The sequence below is a fragment of the Lytechinus pictus genome, chromosome 7 (assembly GCF_037042905.1).
Source record: "Lytechinus pictus isolate F3 Inbred chromosome 7, Lp3.0, whole genome shotgun sequence".
Lineage (NCBI taxonomy): Eukaryota > Metazoa > Echinodermata > Echinoidea > Temnopleuroida > Toxopneustidae > Lytechinus > Lytechinus pictus.
Genome location: NC_087251.1, coordinates 24086384 through 24108683, shown reverse-complemented (window position 1 = coordinate 24108683; position 22300 = coordinate 24086384). Strand labels below are relative to the sequence as shown.

The 22300-nt window shown below is 34.3% G+C and overlaps 1 protein-coding gene across 1 annotated transcript in view; it reads right to left on the bottom strand.

Annotated features, from left to right (window-relative positions):
* The window catches only part of LOC129265367 (neurexin-3-like), a 47411-nt gene that overhangs the window by 7602 nt on the left and 17509 nt on the right, over positions 1-22300 (bottom strand). Inside the window, exons 5-15 of the mRNA XM_064101399.1 lie at positions 20041-20280; positions 19365-19618; positions 18655-18776; positions 14172-14498; positions 8220-8240; positions 6511-7278; positions 4058-4177; positions 3265-3443; positions 2470-2641; positions 1703-2073; positions 984-1107 (exon numbers count right to left, since the gene is read on the bottom strand). Of these exons, the coding sequence (XP_063957469.1) occupies positions 984-1107; positions 1703-2073; positions 2470-2641; positions 3265-3443; positions 4058-4177; positions 6511-7278; positions 8220-8240; positions 14172-14498; positions 18655-18776; positions 19365-19618; positions 20041-20280 (2698 nt within the window). The remainder of the gene's footprint in view (positions 1-983; positions 1108-1702; positions 2074-2469; positions 2642-3264; positions 3444-4057; positions 4178-6510; positions 7279-8219; positions 8241-14171; positions 14499-18654; positions 18777-19364; positions 19619-20040; positions 20281-22300) is intronic.

The following is a 22300-nucleotide window of genomic DNA, read 5'->3' as shown; positions in this document are numbered from 1 at the left end:
TGGTAGCACATGCATGTTAAAAATATGATTTCTAAAATGGAGATTGTGATATAGTACATCCCTTCATCTGTAGAAAGGCTATATGGATTTTTTAAAACATGAACAATTGGATATATATTGTGAATATGAAAAAAATATGGCTGATACAGGAAATATGATTATACCAACACAATTAAGCATTTCTGCAGGAAGCAGCAAACAAGCAACTGATTCCAAATTTGAATTCAATTGCAAAAAATAAGATTGATTTTAGTTTCCAATATAACAATGCAAGCAATTGCAAGTTTCTTTCAGTGGACCCTATCAATATCACTTAGGTACATTAGCTATTCATTCAGTTTATATTCAATAGAATGATTGTGACTTTGTTTTATAAGCTAACAATTGGTAACACCCATACATTTTACACATTCATTGAGATGATCAATTTCAACCATATTTTCAGCGGTCATCCGAAACTTGCGGTTGAGAGTTTCCCTGTACAAAAAAAAAAGGGGGATACAACAACCCTAACCATGATGTCAATGCGCGCGATCAGTCAAAACGTAGTATCATTTTTTTTCATGTGCAAAGTCAATGCAGTGTCGATACGACGGTAAGACTGACCGCGCATTTGCAAATTAAGTGCGCGCAGCTGTTGTTTGCTTTGCTACAGTACACGTTTCCTATGGGATTTGGGCATTTTATCAACAATTTGCGTGGCATCGCCATGAAAAACTCAAAATATCTCAGAAACTAAAATAAATTGCTGCCTAGAAATGTAGTTATGAATATAATAGGACTTTTTCATTTTCTGCAAAAAATCTCAAAATCAATTTTTTTTTGGGACCAAAATTTACTAATACGACAGTTCGGATGAACGCCGATGATCTGTATGTCTCAACTGTGGGCAAAGGGGGCATATGTCCCACTTTTTTGAGGACCCACCCCTTTGGGAACTCCTAGACACCCGAGTATACGTCATCATGATATCCCTAACTTACCTGCAGCTTGTGGAGAACAGTCCTCTGGAACATCAGACAAACATCCAGATCCAGTTACAAATATAATATCTTGATCATCAGGTGTGTATTCACCATCGGATGTAGGTGCTATTGACATTGTGATCTATTCAAGATGAAATATGCACAAATTGAGATGGTTTAATTTTATGATTGAGATCAATATCCATAAAACAAAAACTTTGTACAATGTAATTCTTTAATAACACACTTCCATCAACACTTATGAAGATATGGATATTTTACTTCCCACAAGAAAGAATATTTGTTTATAATTCAATTTGAGCCACTCAGGGATTGAATATTATTGTGCATTATTTTCATGCACAATCTAAAATCTACTTCAAAGGCCTCTTTTGGAACTTTGATAAAAATCCACTGTTGGTTTTATTCTGCTATTATTCAAATGAAACACTATACTTGTTATTTACCAATAAGATTCAATAACCTTTATCATATTATAGGTAGGGGAGATCAGGGTTAGTTGGAACGCAGGGTAAGTTGAAACATTTTAATTTTCTTTAACGCCTGTAAAATAAATTGACGGCAGTATTGCATAAATTTATTTTACAGGCGTTAAAGAAAATTACAATGTTTCAACTTACCCCGATCTCCCCTATATAATCTTATCGCCTATAAACTATTCAATGATGTGAATCATCGCTATCCTGTGGTGAATAAAATAAATTTCTTGTGATTACCTTTGTTGGAGATGTGAGATCTGAATTTGCTGTACTTGATATATTGAGTATTGGTGGTAATACCGGTGTCTTCCTGGTGGTGGTGATGCGGTAGATAGTGCTCTCATCTGACGTTGTTGGTATCGGTGAGCCATAGATGTAATTCTCTGGATTCTGGAGTTCACCTACATTCCCGCTGAGTACGATGCGTGGGTCATCTGACGCTGCTATATCTAGTACTCTCATGTCATTGTATGAGAGACCAGACATCATGCCTTCAAACTGAGATGAGGAAGGCGCTCTTCTTCTCCTCTTTCGTTTGCTTTCACTGATATCACCACGTCCACCGAGGTTGATCATTGCCTGGTCATCAAAGAATGTAGACTGCTTGCCTGTCAAATGATGGATCAATCAATTATTTCTTTGAACTACCAGGGAAAATTTGCTTGTGCAATTTCTTGTAGAAATTTTGTTAGTAAGAATAAGAAAAGTATCATGACGAACCAGAGAAATGATTTGGACCAGGAAGTTTCTGATGTGATTAATACACCCATCCATACAAATTTTCTGCAAAGTAATTTAAAACTTATTTATTTAAACTCTGTGAAGGAAGGATCTACAACTTTGATCAAAGAACTGTCTAAAACCATAGTATGATTGTTACCATCCAGCATTTGCAAGTTTATTTATTCCTTCTCATCTCAAAATATTGGTTTCAATAGTGCAAAAAGCAATGAGGTAGTAATAAGAACAGCATGTGGTATTATTACTCTCATTGTATATTCTACCTTTCGGTGTCTTGTAAACTCGAGCATACTGATCTATCTGCAGAGAAGCGTTGGCCCCGGTCCTTGAGAAATGAATCACGTGATATGCGCCATCGTTGATGCGATTGACGTCATCACTGATCATGTGGTCAGCTGATCCAAAGTTGTACATGGTCCAGAGATAACCATTTACCTTAAAGAGGTAAAGTGATTAGAACAAGATTGTATCAATCTACAAGAAGTGTTATTGGTCGTACCAGAGATATTCATATCTATGCTTGCACTGTTTCTAAGGAATATGCCAGTCAGTACAACATACTTCTAAAAAACAACCTTATTTTAATGTTACTACTGACAGATTCTTCAGTTTTAAAAGTAATATTACAAATTGCACAAAACCTCCTAGCTAGTGATTTCCATTATAAACTATTTCATCTGGTGAATTATGTCAGATAAGTTTTGTTGTTATGACTAACTTTGGATTGATCCAGAATTTGCAGGATAATTCTTTCCATACCATTTAAAAAAAAAGAAATATCAATCTTGAATTTGTCTGTAATTTTCTGGTATTGAATAAAAAAAATAAGTTACAATCAATTGTTGATAAGAATGATTTTTTAGTACTTACATAATGGACAATGAAAAAAAATCTTCTGCATAACTAAACACTAACTTTAATTCAACAAAATAAGGTTCAAATTCAATCTCTTAATTTTAGAGTATTGCAAATTTTGATATATTCAAGTGGTTCCTACTACATGCTTTCTTGTGATATGCATGTATCTTAGAAAATTTCATAAGATTCTGATTATTTACCAGTTCCATTTCAATGTAGTCGTCAGAAGTAGCACTGTCGATGCGGGCTATGATGGCATTAGCTGACCTGGTAGCCACACCCATACTGAGATCATCATGGTCTGTCCGTAACCATTGAGACTCAGGTATCTCCAATGAGATGAGACCACCACCAGTACCAAAACCAAAGGATGTACTCACTGGGAGAGAAGAAGGAGCAATATATTATTTTTCATATCAGTCTACTTACCTTCTTAAAGAAACATTTAATGCAATACAAAATCATAAACTATTTAAACATACCCAAACATTGGCAAGCTACAATTTCACATATATCTTGAAGTTGGAATTTTAATGTAAATGTAAATCATAGTTCTGTTCAATTAAAAAAATGGACAGAAATATAGAAAACAGGAGATTTGTTCTTATGTCATCAACTTTATCTTATTTGACAGAATATTCCCAAAGTGCAATCAACGTCCTTGATAGAATTAGAGAACACAACTTTTTAATCCACCATTTCTCGCGATCTTTACAATCATTTGAAGATAAAACTGAATTTAGATTATATTTAATTTTATGTCACTATTTATCATGTCAAACATATGATATTACTGCTTTTCAATCAGACTTGTACTATCTCAGCCCAAAAAAAATGGGTGTACCTTGTAGAATTTGTTTTTTTGTAAGTTTAAATTTCCTTTCATATGAGTCCTGCCAATATAAAACAGTGATGGTAAGCCTCTCTCTGATAACTGATCAGGGTCCAAGTTATCAAGACAAGTATTATCATCTAAAATAATAAATAATTCACCTTCAGAGCAATTGATTCCTGAGAAGCTGGTCATCCGACAATCACAACTATATCCATTCCAACCTGGTATACAAAGGCCTCCATTAGCACATACATCAGCTAGGCACAGATCCCCATTATCTAGTTAAAGATGAGAAAGAGGGAAGAAATGATAATAAAGTGCTTATCATTCATTAGAATTAAGTGCTCTACAATAATGAATCTTGAATGACCCAGGCTTTAGAAGAGCAAATCATATTGTAGACTTATTCTGAGCCAAGAAATTCTTAATGTAAATCAAATAAATTATAAAATAAATCTATTGTTTATAAGAACAAAATACAAATCTTACTAAGAAGTGAATTTAAAGTACAATTTGTCAACTCATGAATGCAGGACAATTTTGTATTAAAGAATTATTATTTGAGTTCCATAAGAGCCTGACTTTGTGGAGTTAGCGCTGTAGAATACATCATCATTAATTATCATTCTTGCTATAGTTTTTGTAACACGTATCCACCATCTCATTTGTTTTATTAAGAATTGTTCCTTCAACAAACTTATCTTATCAACTTGGTAATCAAGTCGATTAAATATCTATAAATTAAAAAAATTTCATATCAGAGAAAATTAAAAATGCCAAGCTGCGACTAGCAGAAATTTTCAATCTTGAAATCAAACTGACTTCTTGAAAATCTATAAAAAGATATCTACAAGGTGGCAGGATTTTGGGGAAACAATGGAGATTCATTTTGAGAATCAATAGGGATAATACAACTCCAATGTGAAATCAATAAGACAGCATAACTATCATGATAAATCACTGTTTATTCAGGAGCAAACAAGGATATTTAGATAGACAGAGAATCATCAATATTCTGTCTGACAGACTATTGATTCATAACATCATTTGGTCTCTTACTCATCTTTGAAATTATAAAATCATCTTTCTATTGTCAGCGAGCAATAAAAAATATTGCAATGTAAAGGGAGCTCTGATCTCAAGGGTAGGTTTGGGTGGGGCAGGGGGGGGGGCTTGGTTTCCAATGTAAATTAGGAGAAAAAAATGAGAAAGGCACATGATAAAAATGCCCTTATCTTTAATAAACCATGGTTTTAATTAATCAAGTTGTTGTAATCATACAAGATGCTATTCAAATTTGGATGGTCACTTTGTATATAAGCAGGGAGCTGATGATACCTACTTCTCACTAGATGAAGAAGTTCTCAACTGAATTACAGTAAGTGACAATTGTGAAGATTTAATATATTCAAGAGGATGTCAAACCCTGTATTACATTATTGGAGAAAAACAAATAGATATTGAATATTTCATTGTTATCACATATCTGATACTGATGACATTCTCTTTGCATTATTCTTGTTTCATTTTTTTCCTTTTTTTTCTTCAACTCAACTTATTGATGGGATAGACTTGGCTTCCAAACCTTGGTTGAACTTCAAACACAGTTGAAAATATAGGACTTTTGCTATATCTTAGAGGATGAAACATAAATTTCTCCAGAATATTCTCTTCCTGAAAAACTTGTGTAGTTCTTGATATTTCAAAGATGAGGAACTTCTCTCATGTCACTAGACAAGTGTATTGATACAACTGTCATTTGAAGGACACACTCTACTCTGAAACAACAGCTCTCTGTTTTGCCTACTCATTTTACTCCTAATTACACATCTCTCTGAAACTGATTTTCCTTCTTGATTCCAATGATCATATAAAAAAGAAACAATACTCATAGAAAAAATATTCATAAAGTGTAATCCATACCTAGAGTCACTTTTTTTTTACAGATGATAGAAATAATAAACTATTGGTTTCATATCATATTGTGTGATACAAAGAATAATGGAAGGAGCTATATGTAAACAATAGTCGTATTTTGGCTGCAACTGAAGGCAATACTTCATCCAAATAAGAAAAAAATCAATCAGAAAATTTATGGTTACATACTCCTTAGAAATTGCTTAAGAGATGTTGTTAAGACCTTGTGCTACTTGTGTTGTCAGTAATGACAGATTGCTGTGGTGTATGGTGCCATCTGGTGATGTTACTTTCTTGGTTTTGTGGCTTAATAAATTAGACTAAGATGTGATCAAAGTAGTACCTCTTGTGTTGGTTTACTTAGTTCAGTAATGACACAGTGGCAGCGGTGGGATACATATTTATTATAAGTGACATTCTCCACCAGACAAAACACCACTTGCAATGGTTCGGATACTAGTGACGTAAATTAAAATGAAGTATCGAGTCAGAGATCTTTTATACCGAATTGAAGAGCAAAGTATGTGAACACCAACACTAGATAGTGTTAAACATAATAGCAGTGATCAGAGTCATTTCTAACAACAAAAGTGACATTGGATTGGTTTTCAAAGAGGGGGGGGTAATAGGAAAATACTTCTGCAATAATTTGTTTTACTCTAAAAATGGGTGATGGGAATATTATACAACATACCTTCACAGCCACGTTTCAGGTTGGACTTATCCATCTCGATGCTGATAGCTGAGTCCTCCAGATCCTGTTTCCTGCCATTGACTTCTAGAGATGCAAAGCATCCCTGGAAGCCTACCCTGGCCTCCACTCCACTCTGTAGGTCCTCGTACATATCTGTAGCGACTCCACCAACGTAAAGGTTCTCGGTCAGGTCTAGATGTCTTGCCTTGGATGACGGCTGAGCAATACTCATTGAGTTATCCACCTGCAGGACATGTCGACCTACGCTGTTCTTTGAGATGGACACCTCGTGCCATTTGTTGTCGTTGAGCTTGTGGGGTGTGTTAGCATGGATCTTGACAGGTCCGGCCCCCATGTTGAAGGCATACTGTATCTGTCCTGCCACCAGTCCAACTGAGATGAAGTCAGTGCGGCCACCGCTGCTGTAGAGCAGCAGACCATTGGGCTCCGTCGTCTTGAAGTGGAAGAAAAGCGTCAGGGCTGGATATGAGTCTGGTGTCTCCAGCTGGACAAAGACTTCTTTCGTTCTGAAGGTGAACGGGTTGACCTTCGGTCTCTGACTCATCTTCTCACCAAAGGTCGCATTTAATCTGATGTAATCAAGTTCTCGTGCCTTGGCCATGTCAAAGTAAGGTTGGTTGTTGTACAGGAACTGCTCCATGTGACCAACAAAGTTGACAGGGTTATCTGGCATGCTGTCACGATTGGCAGCCCCTCCGACCTCGATGTAATGATAATCAAGGATACCACTCTGGAAATTCTCACTCACTGTGTGATCAAAATGTAGAGTTAATGTCACCAATAGGAAAACAAACACTCCTATAAGCATAAAAAAGTATTATGAAACTGTATGAGTGTGTGCTTGTGTGCTGCTATTGTCATATTGGTTAATTTTCGCTTGTGCTTCACTATCATGTATTACTATGACAATTTTTTACTACTCCAAGTGCCGGTAAATAAAAATGATATGATTTCAATTATGACAGCCTCATGTGACTACTGAAATTGTGAGGTGTTTGAAGTGAGCTAACAAAGAGAGAAAATGATGTTGAATGTTATGCATGCACAATGTTTGGCGAGCATGTTTAATGATTGAGAGATTATGGCAAGTGCGTACACAAAGAACAATGTTATTGTCACAATTATTGACATAATTATGTAGTTATGATAGGATGCATTGTAAAATGTATTTCTTTAAAGCAAAAATAAATTGTCTTCTTTTTCAAGGACAAAGCTTCATAACATAATGCTTTTGAATGGCCAATGTTTTATCGGCTTTCAAAAATGCGAGTAGAATGTCAAAAGGCAAAAGGAATTTCTTCCTAAAAGAACATAACAGCGATAAAAGAACAATGAGAACAGACAAGAAATATCATAGAAAAGTATGAGAGAACAAGTAACTGAGAGAGAGAGCAAGTAACATTACAAGAAATTGGAGACAGAAAGTTAGTGTGAAAGAGAGCAAAAAATAGAAATAGAGAGAGAGAAAAAAAGAAGAGAAAGAGAAAATAAACATAAGAAATAAGGAGAGACAACAAAAAGTGATGAGAGATGAGAATTGGCAAAGAAGATGGGGAAAATGAAGAGTCATTCCAGAAATAGGGATAGAGGCTTGAGGAAGCCCTAAGATGCATATAGCAAGGCAAAGATAAAGAATGGTATTATGAAAGACAGGCATACAGTCGTCCAGCAGAAAAACCCATACTCACCTCCGTACGTTATGTTAAATGCTGGGAGAAGAGAAGTTTGCCGTGACACATACACGGAAGAGATTTAGAGCGTGCCAAGAGGGTTCAAAGTTCATAGGTCAGAAAAGGATGTGTGGAGGTGAAAGTGAGTGGAAGATTCCAAGATTTGAGAAGAGATTTTGTTTGAAGATAAGAGGTCAAAGGTCAAGTAAGGTCATGATGAAGTAGCAGGCAGGTATGCATGGTGGAAAGAGAAAACATGAGTGCAAATATGAGAGAGAAAAAATGTTGGTGTAAGAATAAGGTTCCTTCTGTCAGGTCAAAGGTCAACCTGAATGGATGAACTGTACACCTTTCGACTTCTAAAATATTATCTTGTATTAATGATACAGGTCTAAAAACCAATATCTTGAAACTCATAACATAACTTTGTAACTTAAATGGACTTAGTAAGCTCCCCTTTTCATGAAGTCTCCCATACTAAGATCAAGAACTTTCTCAACAAAGAGTAATGATACTTGGATTTTGTTGTATTTTTGTTTAGTTGGTGTGAAGACTAACCATAAGCCATCACTCACAGAGAAAATGATATCCAAAAGATGAAATGAATTTTTTAACCTATGTACTTATGTAGTTGATTTTAAGTAAAGTACAGGTGGAATTCATTTTTTGTATCAATAAAAGCCATTACAAAAACTATTTGAAATTGTTAATTTGAAAAAAAAATGTCATGGAAGTCATAGTCAGCAACATATTCTTGAGTCTTTAAGCACAAAATAAATATCACGTAATGTGTATGTTCAAAGTATTAAAACTTCTGTTTTTTTAATTAAAAGAAAAAACAAGTGGAACGCCTCTGGCAGTCTTGCCTGCATTACGCAATTCGATATAGCAGCAGTGCTTCCTTTGAAAAACAACTAATGAATAATTATTCACAGAAGAAAACATTAATAAGATAATAAAATATTATGTCCATTGACCCAAAATGACTTTTGACCATGATCATGTGACCTAAGGATTGGCAAAACTATCATTCATACTTGATTACCCTTATGTCGATGTTTCATGAGCAAGTACCATAAACTTCCTAAGTTAAGATGCCAATTCAACACATACTCCCAACACGGCCAGACTTCATTGACCTTTGACCTTGGCCATGTTTCTGAAACACACATAGGGTATTCAGGGATACATTGCTGCTCTTATGTCCAAGTTTCATGAACTAAATCCATAGACTTATAAAGTTATGATGACAATTCCAAAAATACCCCCAACATTACCAAAGTTTGTTGACCCTAAATGACCTTTGACCTTGGTCATGCGACCTGAAATTCACACAGGATGCTCAAGGATAATTGATTGCTCGTATGTCCAAGTTTCATGAACTAGATCCATAAACTTAGTTATGATGACAATTCCTCAAATAACCCCAACATGGTCAAAGTTTGTTGACCCTAAATGACCTTTGACCTTGGTCATGTGACCTGAATCTCAAGCAGGATATTTAGTAATACTTTATTACCCTTATGTCCAAGTTTTATGAACTAGGTCCATATACTTTCTAAGTTATGATGACATTTCAAAAACTTAACCTTGGTTAAGATTTCAATGTTGACGATGCCGTCGTCGGAAAAGCGGCGCCTATAGTCTCGCTCTGCTATGCAGGCGAGACAAAAAAAATATATATCTTTTAAAATAATTCAAAATTTTTTAAAGAGATTCAGATTTTATATTTCAAAATTATCGAAAAGTAAAACTTCAATTACCAACTGAGGTTCACCATATGTTTCAGTTGTCATGGAATAAACATTTCCAAAATAATGTTTGTAATTTATAATGCATTCGGACTATTGGAGTTTCATTAAACTATTTTTTAAAAGAGTATTCTTGTGATGAAGGTAAGATTTAGACCTCTTTTATTCAAAATAGTATGTCTACTGACATAAGATATCTTTAGTACTTCCAGTAACAGAAAAGGGAAGATAAGATGAAACTTTATGATTCACAGATAAAATTATATATGTCATAAACAGACCTCGACTTGTCTAAATATATGAGTAACTAAGAATCAACTTGGAAAAAAAACCTTAAATTTATTCTATTTGCAACATTTGTTTCACAATGGTAGAAAAAGATGGCCCAGTCATAATATTCATCCTAGTATTCAAGTGGGCCCTTTACATCTTATATATATTACTGAATTCACAATCATACTAATTTATTATAGACTAATTTTGATAAATTCAAAGTGAGCCTCAATTTCAAAAGTTCTTCAAAATATTTTAATTTCAAACTTTGCATCAAAATATAAGACCGTCAATATCATTGTGTACAATGGATGATGACTCATTTTTTTTAAACATCAGTGTATCAGAGGCCATTCCATGACAAAAATGATTCTGGAACAAGGCATTCAACTGTGTATCTTTCTTTATTATTTACTTCGCATTGAGATGACCTGACAAAAGGAACCATAGCATAAACAAGAAAAATGATATCTAGCATTTTCCAGCTTATCTTTTCAGAAAGAAATGTAGTAAGAATTAGAAAAGAGGTTGAAAGTTGGTTTCTCAACCATTCTATAAAAAGTTCAAGAAGGAAGCAGCTTTTCAATGTTTTGGAAGGCAGCATCCATTCTGGTTGAATCGAAGAAAAGAAGAAATTTTACAGAAATTCTTTTCAAGAAAGATAAACCTACAAATAAAACTTCTTTCCCCACTTAATTTTGACTTTCTCCTTCAAATTCTTAATTTCCCACTTATTCTTAATGAAAAAGGCTCATTTCTAAATTGTATTGCACAAAATATGATATGGAATTTGGATCTTCCTTTTTGAACATTCAAAGTCCTCTTCAGAAAAAAAATCTTAAATAACAACATTGCAATTTACAATGAGTTAATATTGATAGATTAATTTTGTTTGTTTTCAAATCAAAATGAAAACAAAAACCAGTTTCAATATTTCCAAAATTAAGTGACACAATATAGTCAATTGAATTTCAAAGTTAGCATGCTAATACTATATCAACAAAGTTGAATATATATGAACACAATATTAGACATCAATTGTCCAGGCTGTGTTAGTTGTGTTAGTAGAATAATAATGGTAAGTTTGAATAAGCATGCTTCATGCCCTGTTCAAATTGATTATATCCGTCAAAATATGAAATTACAGTTCAAAAGATTAATAAGTCACAAACAGAGAAAGAAGAGAATGCAAACAGCATACGCTCACTATAGATGCAAAATGATGTTTTAATTGCAAGCATTGATCCATCTATATGTGCCATGCAGGTTCATGCTTGAAAATCATGCAGAAATTTTGTGCTGTGTTGTTATCTATTGTGAGAATTGTGATTAAGGTGCATTTGTGTCGGATTGTGTTATTCATTCTCTTTAAAAAGAATAGAACAGTCTGAAATATAACTCAGACTGTGTGTAAAATTCAAAACAAAACTTAGAAATCACTGATCACATTTGATCTGTTCGTGACTTGACATTCCTCGTACGTACTCAGAGAACAAATAAAAATTGAAGGAAAGGTCAAAATTGTCAGAATATCATGCCTCATCAGTAAATTAATTGAACAAAGAAGAAACTTCATTCCAAATAGTTCCAAGCAGACTATCAAAGTCTTTGAGATTGTTCTTTAAATGATCTCACCATCAGGACGAGGAGGCACATTATCTGTTTAAAGATTTATCATTGTTTTAGCAATGGGAGAAAAATAAAAAAATAAACATGATGTGACACCTTGACAAAACTTAATTTACATGATTTATCTTTACCAAATCTACCTTGAAGCAAGAAAGCTCAAAATCTTTTATCTTTATCATTATTTTTTTTCTTCAAATTTTCAAATTTCAATATCAATTCATGAAAATAAAGGTGCAAAAGTCAACATCTGACCATTAATTAATCCAAATGCATAAGAAAACTATTGAAAAAAATATATCTTTAGAAATAAGCATATCATTCTGAAAGAGGAAAACATTCAACCTAAAAAAAATCCATTCAATTTAATTGTTAAATTTCTCCTTTCTGATTAAAAAAAAATTGCAACAGGCCTACTTATTCCAAGGAGAGGCAGAGAGATAAGAATACTAAGATATATAGAAAATTTATAATTAGATACATGTAAAAGCATTTTCAGATAAATAACTTGTTAATATTCTTTTGTGTGTGCTCTCATTCCTGCTTCTCAGTGAAAGTAAAGATAAATAAACTAGATTGTTAGTATTTGAACAAATTCATTTACATATAAATGTTAGTACATTGACATAAAGAAACATAAGCTTTTAACTGAAGCGTTTTGATCAAATGAAAACAAAAATGTTTCAATGATGATTGCTCAGTTCCATCAAACAAATGACATCATAAGAAACTGCAGTTAGTTCCATCAAACAAATGACATCATAAGAAACTGCAGTTTAAATGAATCATATACGATAAATTTAACTTGAACCCAAATATTTATTGAATAAAGTCTTGAAATAAAAGCAAAATTAATACTGAACACACAAAACATTAATGAGCATATTTTGTTATGACATATTTTGTTTAAGGTCATATGTATCTTTGTATTTACTGGCAGCCAACTGAGCAATGAATTCATTTTTTTACAGTTTAAAATGTTTATGATTGAATTGATAAAAGATATGAAAAGCAAACACTGAGAAAAAGTAATTTGGAATGCATTGGGGAACCACTACATGTACAGGGAGTCTATAGATACATGACTAACATGACATGATGCATATGGGACTATTGGGATAAAACTTCTGATATATATATGTAAAGTGATTAAATAACAGAACAGATGATACTGGAAACACACAGGAATAATGATTACAATCATATATAAAGACAATCGTCCCATTATCTATATATAATTGATGATGGCATGAAAGAAGAAAACTTTATATCTGGTAAAAAGAAATTGACAGTTAATGATATATTTACAATATTGGAAAAAAGAAACAAAATGGAAATTGTATGAGAGTGAAAGAGAAGATAGACAGGGATATGACTAAGAGATTATGCATATGAAAGAATAACCTGTAAAGCATTTAGATGAGCCATAATAAAATAGTTATATTCATCTTTCCCTTTTGGATCATGCATAGGATATACTACACTCTATCCAAGTATATCAATTGACAATGAGTAATCGCCATGAGATGGTTTATTGACTTGTCACATTTGTTGGATGGAAGACTTTCCTAATAGTAACTTTTGGTATGCTGATGATATAAAGTTCCTCTTCGTTAGTGTTTGAACAGAATTTTCTGTTTAATCAAACTAAACCATCTTGTAGAGGAATATATAAAACTAAATAATTAATGAAATTTGTAGATGTACTTTATGAATACTTTCAAAAAGGTACTAGTAATTTGATGGAAACAAAGGGTTAAGGAAGATTCAGGCTTTATAATACAACAACATTATAATGTAATTCATGATCACAATCATTATGTTTTCTCATTTTGGCTTTGAATTCCTTCTTTAACTCACTGAGCTCTATGGGCTATGTGTATAACATATGATGCCATTTAGTGACTTTCATCAAAAAATTAAATCTTGTATTGGAACTACCTGTCAACTATCAAAATTTTAATTAAATGGAAAAAAATCTCAAAATATTTGTTGAAAGAAAGAGAAAAGTAAAGAAAAGCTCACAAAGACAGATATATAAATAATTGAGATCATCATTCAGTAGCAGGTATAATCACATGGATATTTACAGAAACATTCTCTTTTTGTCATCCTTATAATCCATTATACTGAAATGAATGAAATGTCTTGGATAATAATGATTAAAAAAACACACAAAATATATATGAGAGAGAATCCAGCCAAATTGAATGCATATCATAGCATTTTGTACAAGTGTAGGAGTTTCCAGATAAACAATACATAACTAGAAATGGATACAATATAAGTTTAGAAAGCTTTAATAGAAAGTGGCCCTTACCTTCGGCTCTGTCAGTATTATCCACAGTGACCATAAGACGATCATCCCGCCGCTGGACATGAACAGCATGCCATCGATTGTCATCCAGCCCGTGTCCTGCAGTGATGACCGTCTGACCAATACCATAGTTGGTGATCACCCGTATCAATCCTTGCTTCAGCTCCACCATCAGCATGTCAATCACGTTATCAGAGGAGGTGGCCACCAGGAGGCCGTCTGGGAAGCGAGTGCGGAACCTGAGGAAGATGTCTTCAACCTTGCTGCGCGAGTTTGCCGATACTGTGATGCGCATGTACTGGTTACCATTGAAGGACAGTCGTGCTACCTCTGTAAAGAAGAGATTCAACAAAGAGAGGATGGTCATCATGGTCTTATCACCAGTGTCTTAAAGAATGGAAAATGAACCCTGTTCAATAATCAAAACTCTTTTACGAGTTTTGCCTAAAGTTCATGCATTGTGGAATTTTCTTAATCTACACTAAAATCAAAGAGCTTCTTGTATCAATAAATAATGAAGTAAATTAAAATACACGTTTTATCCATTGACTCTCTGGCCTTGATGTGAGCCAAGAGCATAATTCTCAATCAATGATATATAGCACTGTTTGGATTGTCACAGCCCAAATAAATGAAGCTCTGAAAATTCTGCATCAAATTTTACATACGATTCCTGTGATTTTCATCTCTAATTTTAACATGGAAATAAAAGGTTCACCAATTTCTCTACTGAAGTGAATAAATTAATCCCTTTGGTTGAACACACGACAGTCGTGCACAGCATTTCCCTGGTTTAACTATAAACACAGCACCACCTTCCAATAAAACCTCATCAATAATTCAAAGGGGCAATCAGTTGCTTGACTGCACATTAGGTCTTCCATCATAATTATAATGGTTATATCAGGACACTTCAAACCACTGACCAGAATTGTAATTGAAATCATGAAATGGTTAACCCTTTGCCTGTGGGAGTAGGGTGGTGCTTTGAAATTTCAAGGGTTAAGACTAAAATCATGGAATCAATGCAAGAACGCCCTCAACAGGATACCAGCTCATATTCAATATTTCATGTTGAAATATTCAATATTTCATGTTGAAATATTCACGTACTTGGCACAATGCGCAAAGGTGTTTCTACAAAATAGTGCAATAGAAATAACAAAATAATCCAAAATACAATCGCAAAAATTAAAGTTCCTATAAGATGAAGTCTTATTTCCCTTTAAGGTGAATAGATTTTTAAAGACTTGGAGAAATAGTGGTATAAAGAATATTAAAAGAAATATAAGAATTGAAGTGAAATAGATAGATGAACTGGCATAGGTATGAGTAGGGAACCTATTGTTCAAGGAGGGGGATAAATCTGTAATTTTCATGCACATTCACAATGGGTTAGAAATCGGTAATTCTATCCTACATTACTACAATCAACACAATTATCTCTTTTCTGTTTCATCATCCATTTCAATTATAATTAGATGTTAGTATATATCCTAGTCCTCAATACTTTTACCCATATTAGTACCACACTCACCTCCTTCCTCGGTGAACACTGATGAAAAGCAGACAGAGCAAGTAACAGAGCAGGTTAGGATTTTTCGTGAGAAAGTGATGCGGCAATGGAGGGGAAGATTGTTGAGAGGATGATCGGAGAGGAGGAGGAGGAGGAGGATTCAAATTTTTGGAAGAGTAGGAGCAAGCAGAGAATTGTTAGAAGATTTTAATTCAGCAAATTTGGGATGGATGGTAGTGACTAAAAGGAGATTCTATTCCTAATACTTTACTGGAAGATCTCAAAAAACTAAATGAGAGTAATTTGAAGAGAGAGGGAGAAGCAAGTATTTCTTTCATAGGATTATATCTGTCTTGATTAGTTAATGGGCTAGTAACAAGGGTGACTTAATTTTTTTTTTATTTACCAAATAAATATCATAGTAGCATTGAAAATAATATTGAAGAAATTTGTTCAAAGGGCCATTTTCTTAATTTAAAAGAGATCTTCCAGTAAAATATCTACCAGACAAGCAGAGAGAAGAAACAGTATGCTGTTAGATGAGAGAGAGGTTAGATTTCACAGACGAGCCTGCAAAAGATTAGTCAAGATGCACAAACTAAGGAGATAATGATGTCTGAATACGTACATATGTTAACAGCTGAACACACTGTGTTAGTCACAAAACACACAATAATGTCTTTCCAACTGACTTTACTTCATCTAATTTAACTCCAAGTCAAGATCGTTTTGGATCATCAATGTTCCTTTTTTTTAACATAAACATTTAGTATGATAAGAAAAAGATTGAGCTTTGCCAATTTCTTAAAAGCCATCTATATTTTGATGGGGCAATCTATTTTATAAATAGTTTTTGAATGTCCCAAAATGATACCAAAATGACCCATTTATTCCCATTTCCCTTATTTTATGGAATTCAGGAATATTGTATTTTGACATCCATACAAATAGCAAGCATATAAATTCATGTAATGCATGAATAATACCCATTTCACATATAAGCTCATGTATGCTTAAATGAGAGTTATGTAAAGTGAATGAGCAGTATCAGAAATGGATATGGATATGGAAACAAAATTAATTAGTTTGAAAGTTAGTTGGAAAGCATGTTAACAGTTTTTGTCATTAGACAGATAAGATGTTAAAGAAATGTCAATGAAAAGGGTGTCATAATATGCCCGAAGCTTGCAATTTCAAAAACATTTTTAGATAAAACAAAGATGGATTCTGATATCTGGCAAATACAGCCCTCAGGAAGAAAATGCAATTAATTGAATTTAATTGGTAGTTTACAAAGATAAATATCTTATCACTCACACAGTGATGAGAGAATGGATACAGTCAGTTCACATCCACATTACAGCATTTAGTTTGGTAGGTTCATTAAAAAGTGGAGCTGCCAAAACATTTTGACCCATTTCATTCACTTCATATTTAATCAAACTGTCAAGTTGTGCATATAAGCTTCTATGCAATTATTACAATTAACAACTACAAATTGATCTTACAAAATCATGACAGGCCCATAATATGACACCCTTTGCTAACAACATACTAATCTAAGTAGAAATCACCAACTTATCAACACTTATCCCCTTTGAGTGGTTCTCAGTTTATACTAAAACCAATACTTTGATGCGCATTCGTTAAGCATGCAAGTGCTATTGCTCAAGGGATTAAGATAGAGAACAGATAAAGAAAATACAATTTGAAGCGAAAGTTGGTGCATCTATGCAATTTCTCAGAATCCAAATGATGTTATATGCTTTTAGGTTATAAGTAAATTTTGGATGAATAATTTCCAAGTACTTGCTGCACTCACTTTTATTTAAAGAATGGTATTTTTATTAGATTTATGTCTTATACTTTTACATAGGCCGAGTGAATTTTTTTTGGATAATTTTTAAACCAGCTGTTTTTCTTCTTAAACATAAAAAAAATCACTTCTTTATGAATCAATGTCTCAAACACAAGTCTGAGCTTTTTAATCATTATGATCTTTTCTTTATGTCTCCAGCATAAAAATAAAGTTCAATTTTTTTTGAAAAAAAAGTTTTGGGATTTGGCTTCTTGAATGTAGATAGCCTGGATATATTTTCATTCAGTGGCCATATCAAATGAATCATGAGGTGGGTTAACAGCAGTGATCTTCAAGAAACTTTGCAAAACACTACAAACTTCATTCTACATGCCATGCATAGATGTTCTGTCCTGTTAAAAAAACATCCATGGTTACAAACGCAGTGCAAAAATGTTGACTTTCATATTGCAAAAGGGAAATTATATGGCAATCTCAATGCAAGAGCAGAGCAAGCAAGAAACCTTTGATAAAAAAAAAGGATTTGCTGTCATCAATATTGTCAGAGTCTGGGATATCACTGCTCGGCTAAGTGCAAGGTGAGAATTTATTTTAAAAGATTTCCTCCAATATGCAGTTTGAGTATTAATGTCAAGTGTTTAATTTCATAGAACAATTAATGTGTTTTGAAAAAAAAATCAATTTCAGTAAATCGTCCATATAGATTCACTTGATTTTTTAAAATAAATGAATGTTTAAAACAAAAAGTTGATATTTCAACATAAAGTAGTTTGAGGAATATCATAAGATAAGTTTGATTTAAAAAAGGAAAGAACCTCTACACATGATACTTCATTTTTATTTTGTAGCTGCTTATAAGCTGATGTAAAGTACATGTGAGAGTGGTATATTCCAGATACAAGGCAAGTTTGCCAGATCTAGATGTATATCTTTCAGGGGTTTTGAATAAGACTTTATCCAACTTATCAGCACATAGAATCTCCCTTTCTAATAAGAACATTTCTGGGTCTAGACAGCTTTTGCACCTCAGTAACGAACACTCCCCAGACTGCTCATAAAAGCTACAGGCAGTGCGTTTAAGAGTGATGCAAGTGAGAAACATGCCAGCCAAAGTGAATGGTGGAATGTACTTGGTTGCTTTGGTAACCTACCTTCGTCACATGTCTTTCCAGTATAGCCAGTTATACGACAATCACAGATGAACCTGTTCCAGCCCTCCGTGCAAGTTCCTTCATGGTTACAGGGTGTGCTAGAGCACTGCCCTTCTTCTTCCCTACATCATCAAAAGATCAGAAAGACTAGGTTATAAGACATTCAACAAAACTCCAAAAGAAAACACCTATCCCTTTATCATTATCATATTCCTGGTTGCAAATGCACCATTCTTGTGCATTTCAAATGAAAAAAAAATGAGGGCCCAGGTATTTGCTCACCACCAATTAAATTCCTTTTCTTTCAATTATCAGACAATAGCAAAAGAAAACAAACACAAAAATGTTCTAAACGCCAGTAAACAGAAATAATAGGGACTGTTACTCTTCGAATAAAATCACAATGAACAATTAAAGCACATGAAATGAAAATTATTGTTCCCAAAAATGGGAGGGAAAAACAATGGATTATTGAATATTTTTAGACAAGATGTGGTAGCTCCTCACACTGTTTAACATGATTTTGCAATAATCTACTTTTTACACATTACAACATAGTAGTCCAGAGGCCTGGTGCGGAGAGTTGCAATTACCCCAAACGTTACCTCCAATTGGACATGCATTTGATTTTGTAGTTTATGTAAACTCTAGTCTTCTGCAACAGACTATACAAGATTTTTTTCAGTTCCAAGATGTAAGTATACACCTACCTACAGTAGACTCCAATGTCGTTCCCATTAGATTGTTCAATAGCATAAGTTGGAAGATCAATAGTTGTCCCTTGTAGGACCAGGTTCTTGAGGCAGCCCACATAACCCCTCCGTAGCGCCCCGCTGTACAAGTCCATTGGTAAGAAGTTTGAATCATTCTCAAAATCAATTCCTCCAAGCACCAGATGATCCACAAGATTGAGATGCTTACTTGTACCTCCAACGTTAAACTTGCCCGGGTCTCGATTATCAATCTGGGAATAGCAAAAAGGATTGGGAAAAGCACTTTGAGAATGATAACTTATATCTTATCCTGATGACACACATCAATATCTATCACTTTTTGTCAATGTTTTCTCTTCTCCACTGCAAAATTTTTGTCAAAATAAGTCCTCTGTCTAATGATATTAATACCAATTTGGGTAATATCATATGAAAAAACTTACAGGAATGTCCAAGGCTTAACCACATGCAGAATCTTATGAAGCATTCCAGATTTATCATCAGATCCAGGAATTGGAGAATTGGCAGGAAACAACTGCTGAGTGGGAAAAAGCCATAGCTAAATGGGGCTCACACTTTTGACAAGTACACATCACATTTACCTTTACCTAAATTGTTATTGGTGGACCATATGGACAAATAAGTCATCACTGATAACCAATCACACGTTTACCTGTAATGTTCCTCTGTTATGATGTCTGTAGAGCACAACAGAATGCCAGAGACCATCGTTGAGAGGAAGGGAATCGGCCCTATAGCGGATAGCTCCGGATCCTAGATCTAGAACCAGGTACAAGTGGCCATCCAACAACTCCAGAGCAAAGAAGTCTGTGATGTGATCGGCACCTCGGTTGTACATGATCACCCCTGATGGCTCGTTGGTACGGAAGCTAAGCGAGAGAGTGCCTTCAGTCTGTGGGGTGAATTACATAGGAATGGGGTTACATAACAACTAGGAGGAGTACCCCTCTCACTAATCCATAATGTTGAGGGAGTAGAAAAACAACATATTTCAAACATAAAATAAAGAGAAAGTTAATATGCATGAACAAGAGGGATACATCCCAAGCATAAGATAGCATTGTGTCTACAACTGATTATCCTAAAATATTAAAACCTAAAAACAACATCGGAAAAGTATCTTTGATGTCATCAGAAAATTTCTGACAAAAATTACATGTGCAGCTTGAACTCAAAATGGATTTTAAAGCTTTCAGAGCAGATATATGATCGGGGGGGGGGGGGGGGGGCACTCAGTATATAATGCATAGTGGGTATGTGCCGTGGAGGGGACCCCCATTTTTACACTCAAATTTCCGTTCCAAGGCATAGCATTTTTGTCTTATTGAGAAAAAGAACAAAGAAAGCCTCTCCAAAGCATAGCATTTTCTTCTTATCAAGAAAAAAGAAGAAAGAAATCCGCTCCAAAGCTTCACATATTTTCTGTTACGCCGTTCCGTCCACATTGATCTGCTACAATGAACCGCAATTTTTGTGAAAAGCGGCTGTAGAGCGCTGTCCGACCATCGCCTCTGCGCTAGCGCACCCGGCGCCCGTGCCGCCGGGCTAGCTGCATGCACGTTCCATAGGGATGCATACGCACTCACACGCAGACAACCCGTTCCAAGGACCCCCGTTTTCACAAACATTGTAGTTCCGAACCCCGTTCCGAGGACCCTCCTTTTTACAATAAGCCCGCTCCAAGGCCCCCGTTTTTTGTCTCATCCGCGGTACATACCTACTACTTTTTTGGTTGAGTGCCCCCCCCCCCGGTATATGATCCAGCATTGTTTCGTCTCTGCAGGAATCAGAGGATTGAAGGAGAAAATGAAAAGTGGGGTTCTAGCAAAAAGCCACGGCTAAAAATGGCATCAACATTTTTAAGGTGCCTCTACGACAGCTTGTCTTGTAAGGCAGTGTGGAAAGAGTTCATGATTTCAATTATGTATACTGTGAAATTAAAGAATTAACCGACTGAACCGAAGAATGTTTTAGATCCAGTCATCACATTCTAACTTACAGTATGCAGTTCTCTTCTTCTGTTAGCTAAACAATAGACAAGGAATGCAACATGATTTTACAATATTGCAAACCCCAGAATGAAGGAAAGAACCTAAGAAAAATTCTATACTATAAAAATTTTGAAGTTGGTTACATGCAATTAATCATGCCAATTATGAAGAAATATTCATAAAGTTAAAGTGAGATATTAACTGAGAGTTAAGTCATTGAAATTGAAAGTGTACATATTCATACAGAACTATGCAGACATGTGAAGTACAAAAGTCACTGTAAAGTAAAATCCTATGAAATGTGGGAGAAATTACAGAAAATTTGAATATTTATACATTACTGAAATAACATGGCATAATCAATTAAGTGTAATCATGCAATGAATGGAAATAACATCCATAGAAATCACTTTTCTGGGGATAGAACATCACTGTAAAGTACTATATGATATGAAAATTCTCAATTCCTGAGAAGTACATTGTAAAACAAACTTTACATTTCATAATTAAATGAATGAATTCTGCCCATTATTCTTTAAAGATTTGAATTAGACACAGAATGATTCAACTTACTGGTTACTGCCTCATTTCATATATCATGATTTTCATATGGATTATGAATGGCATTATATTTTGCCAAGATATCCTGTTTAACCAAGGGCTATGATTTTTCATTTTTACATCACTAAAAGATAGGAAAGAAATATCACTTGATCTAGAATATTTATCTTAAGAATACACTACTTCTTCATGGATGACATATCTAAAGACGTATAATATGCAAAAGTGGAAAAAAAACATCAGAACCTTTACAGAGAGCACCTTGTACAATAAAGATGTATCAAGAACATTTATTAAAAGCTATTGCAATCTGTGAGGCATTCTGTCTATCTGCAGACTTTGGCTTTATGGTCCAAGATC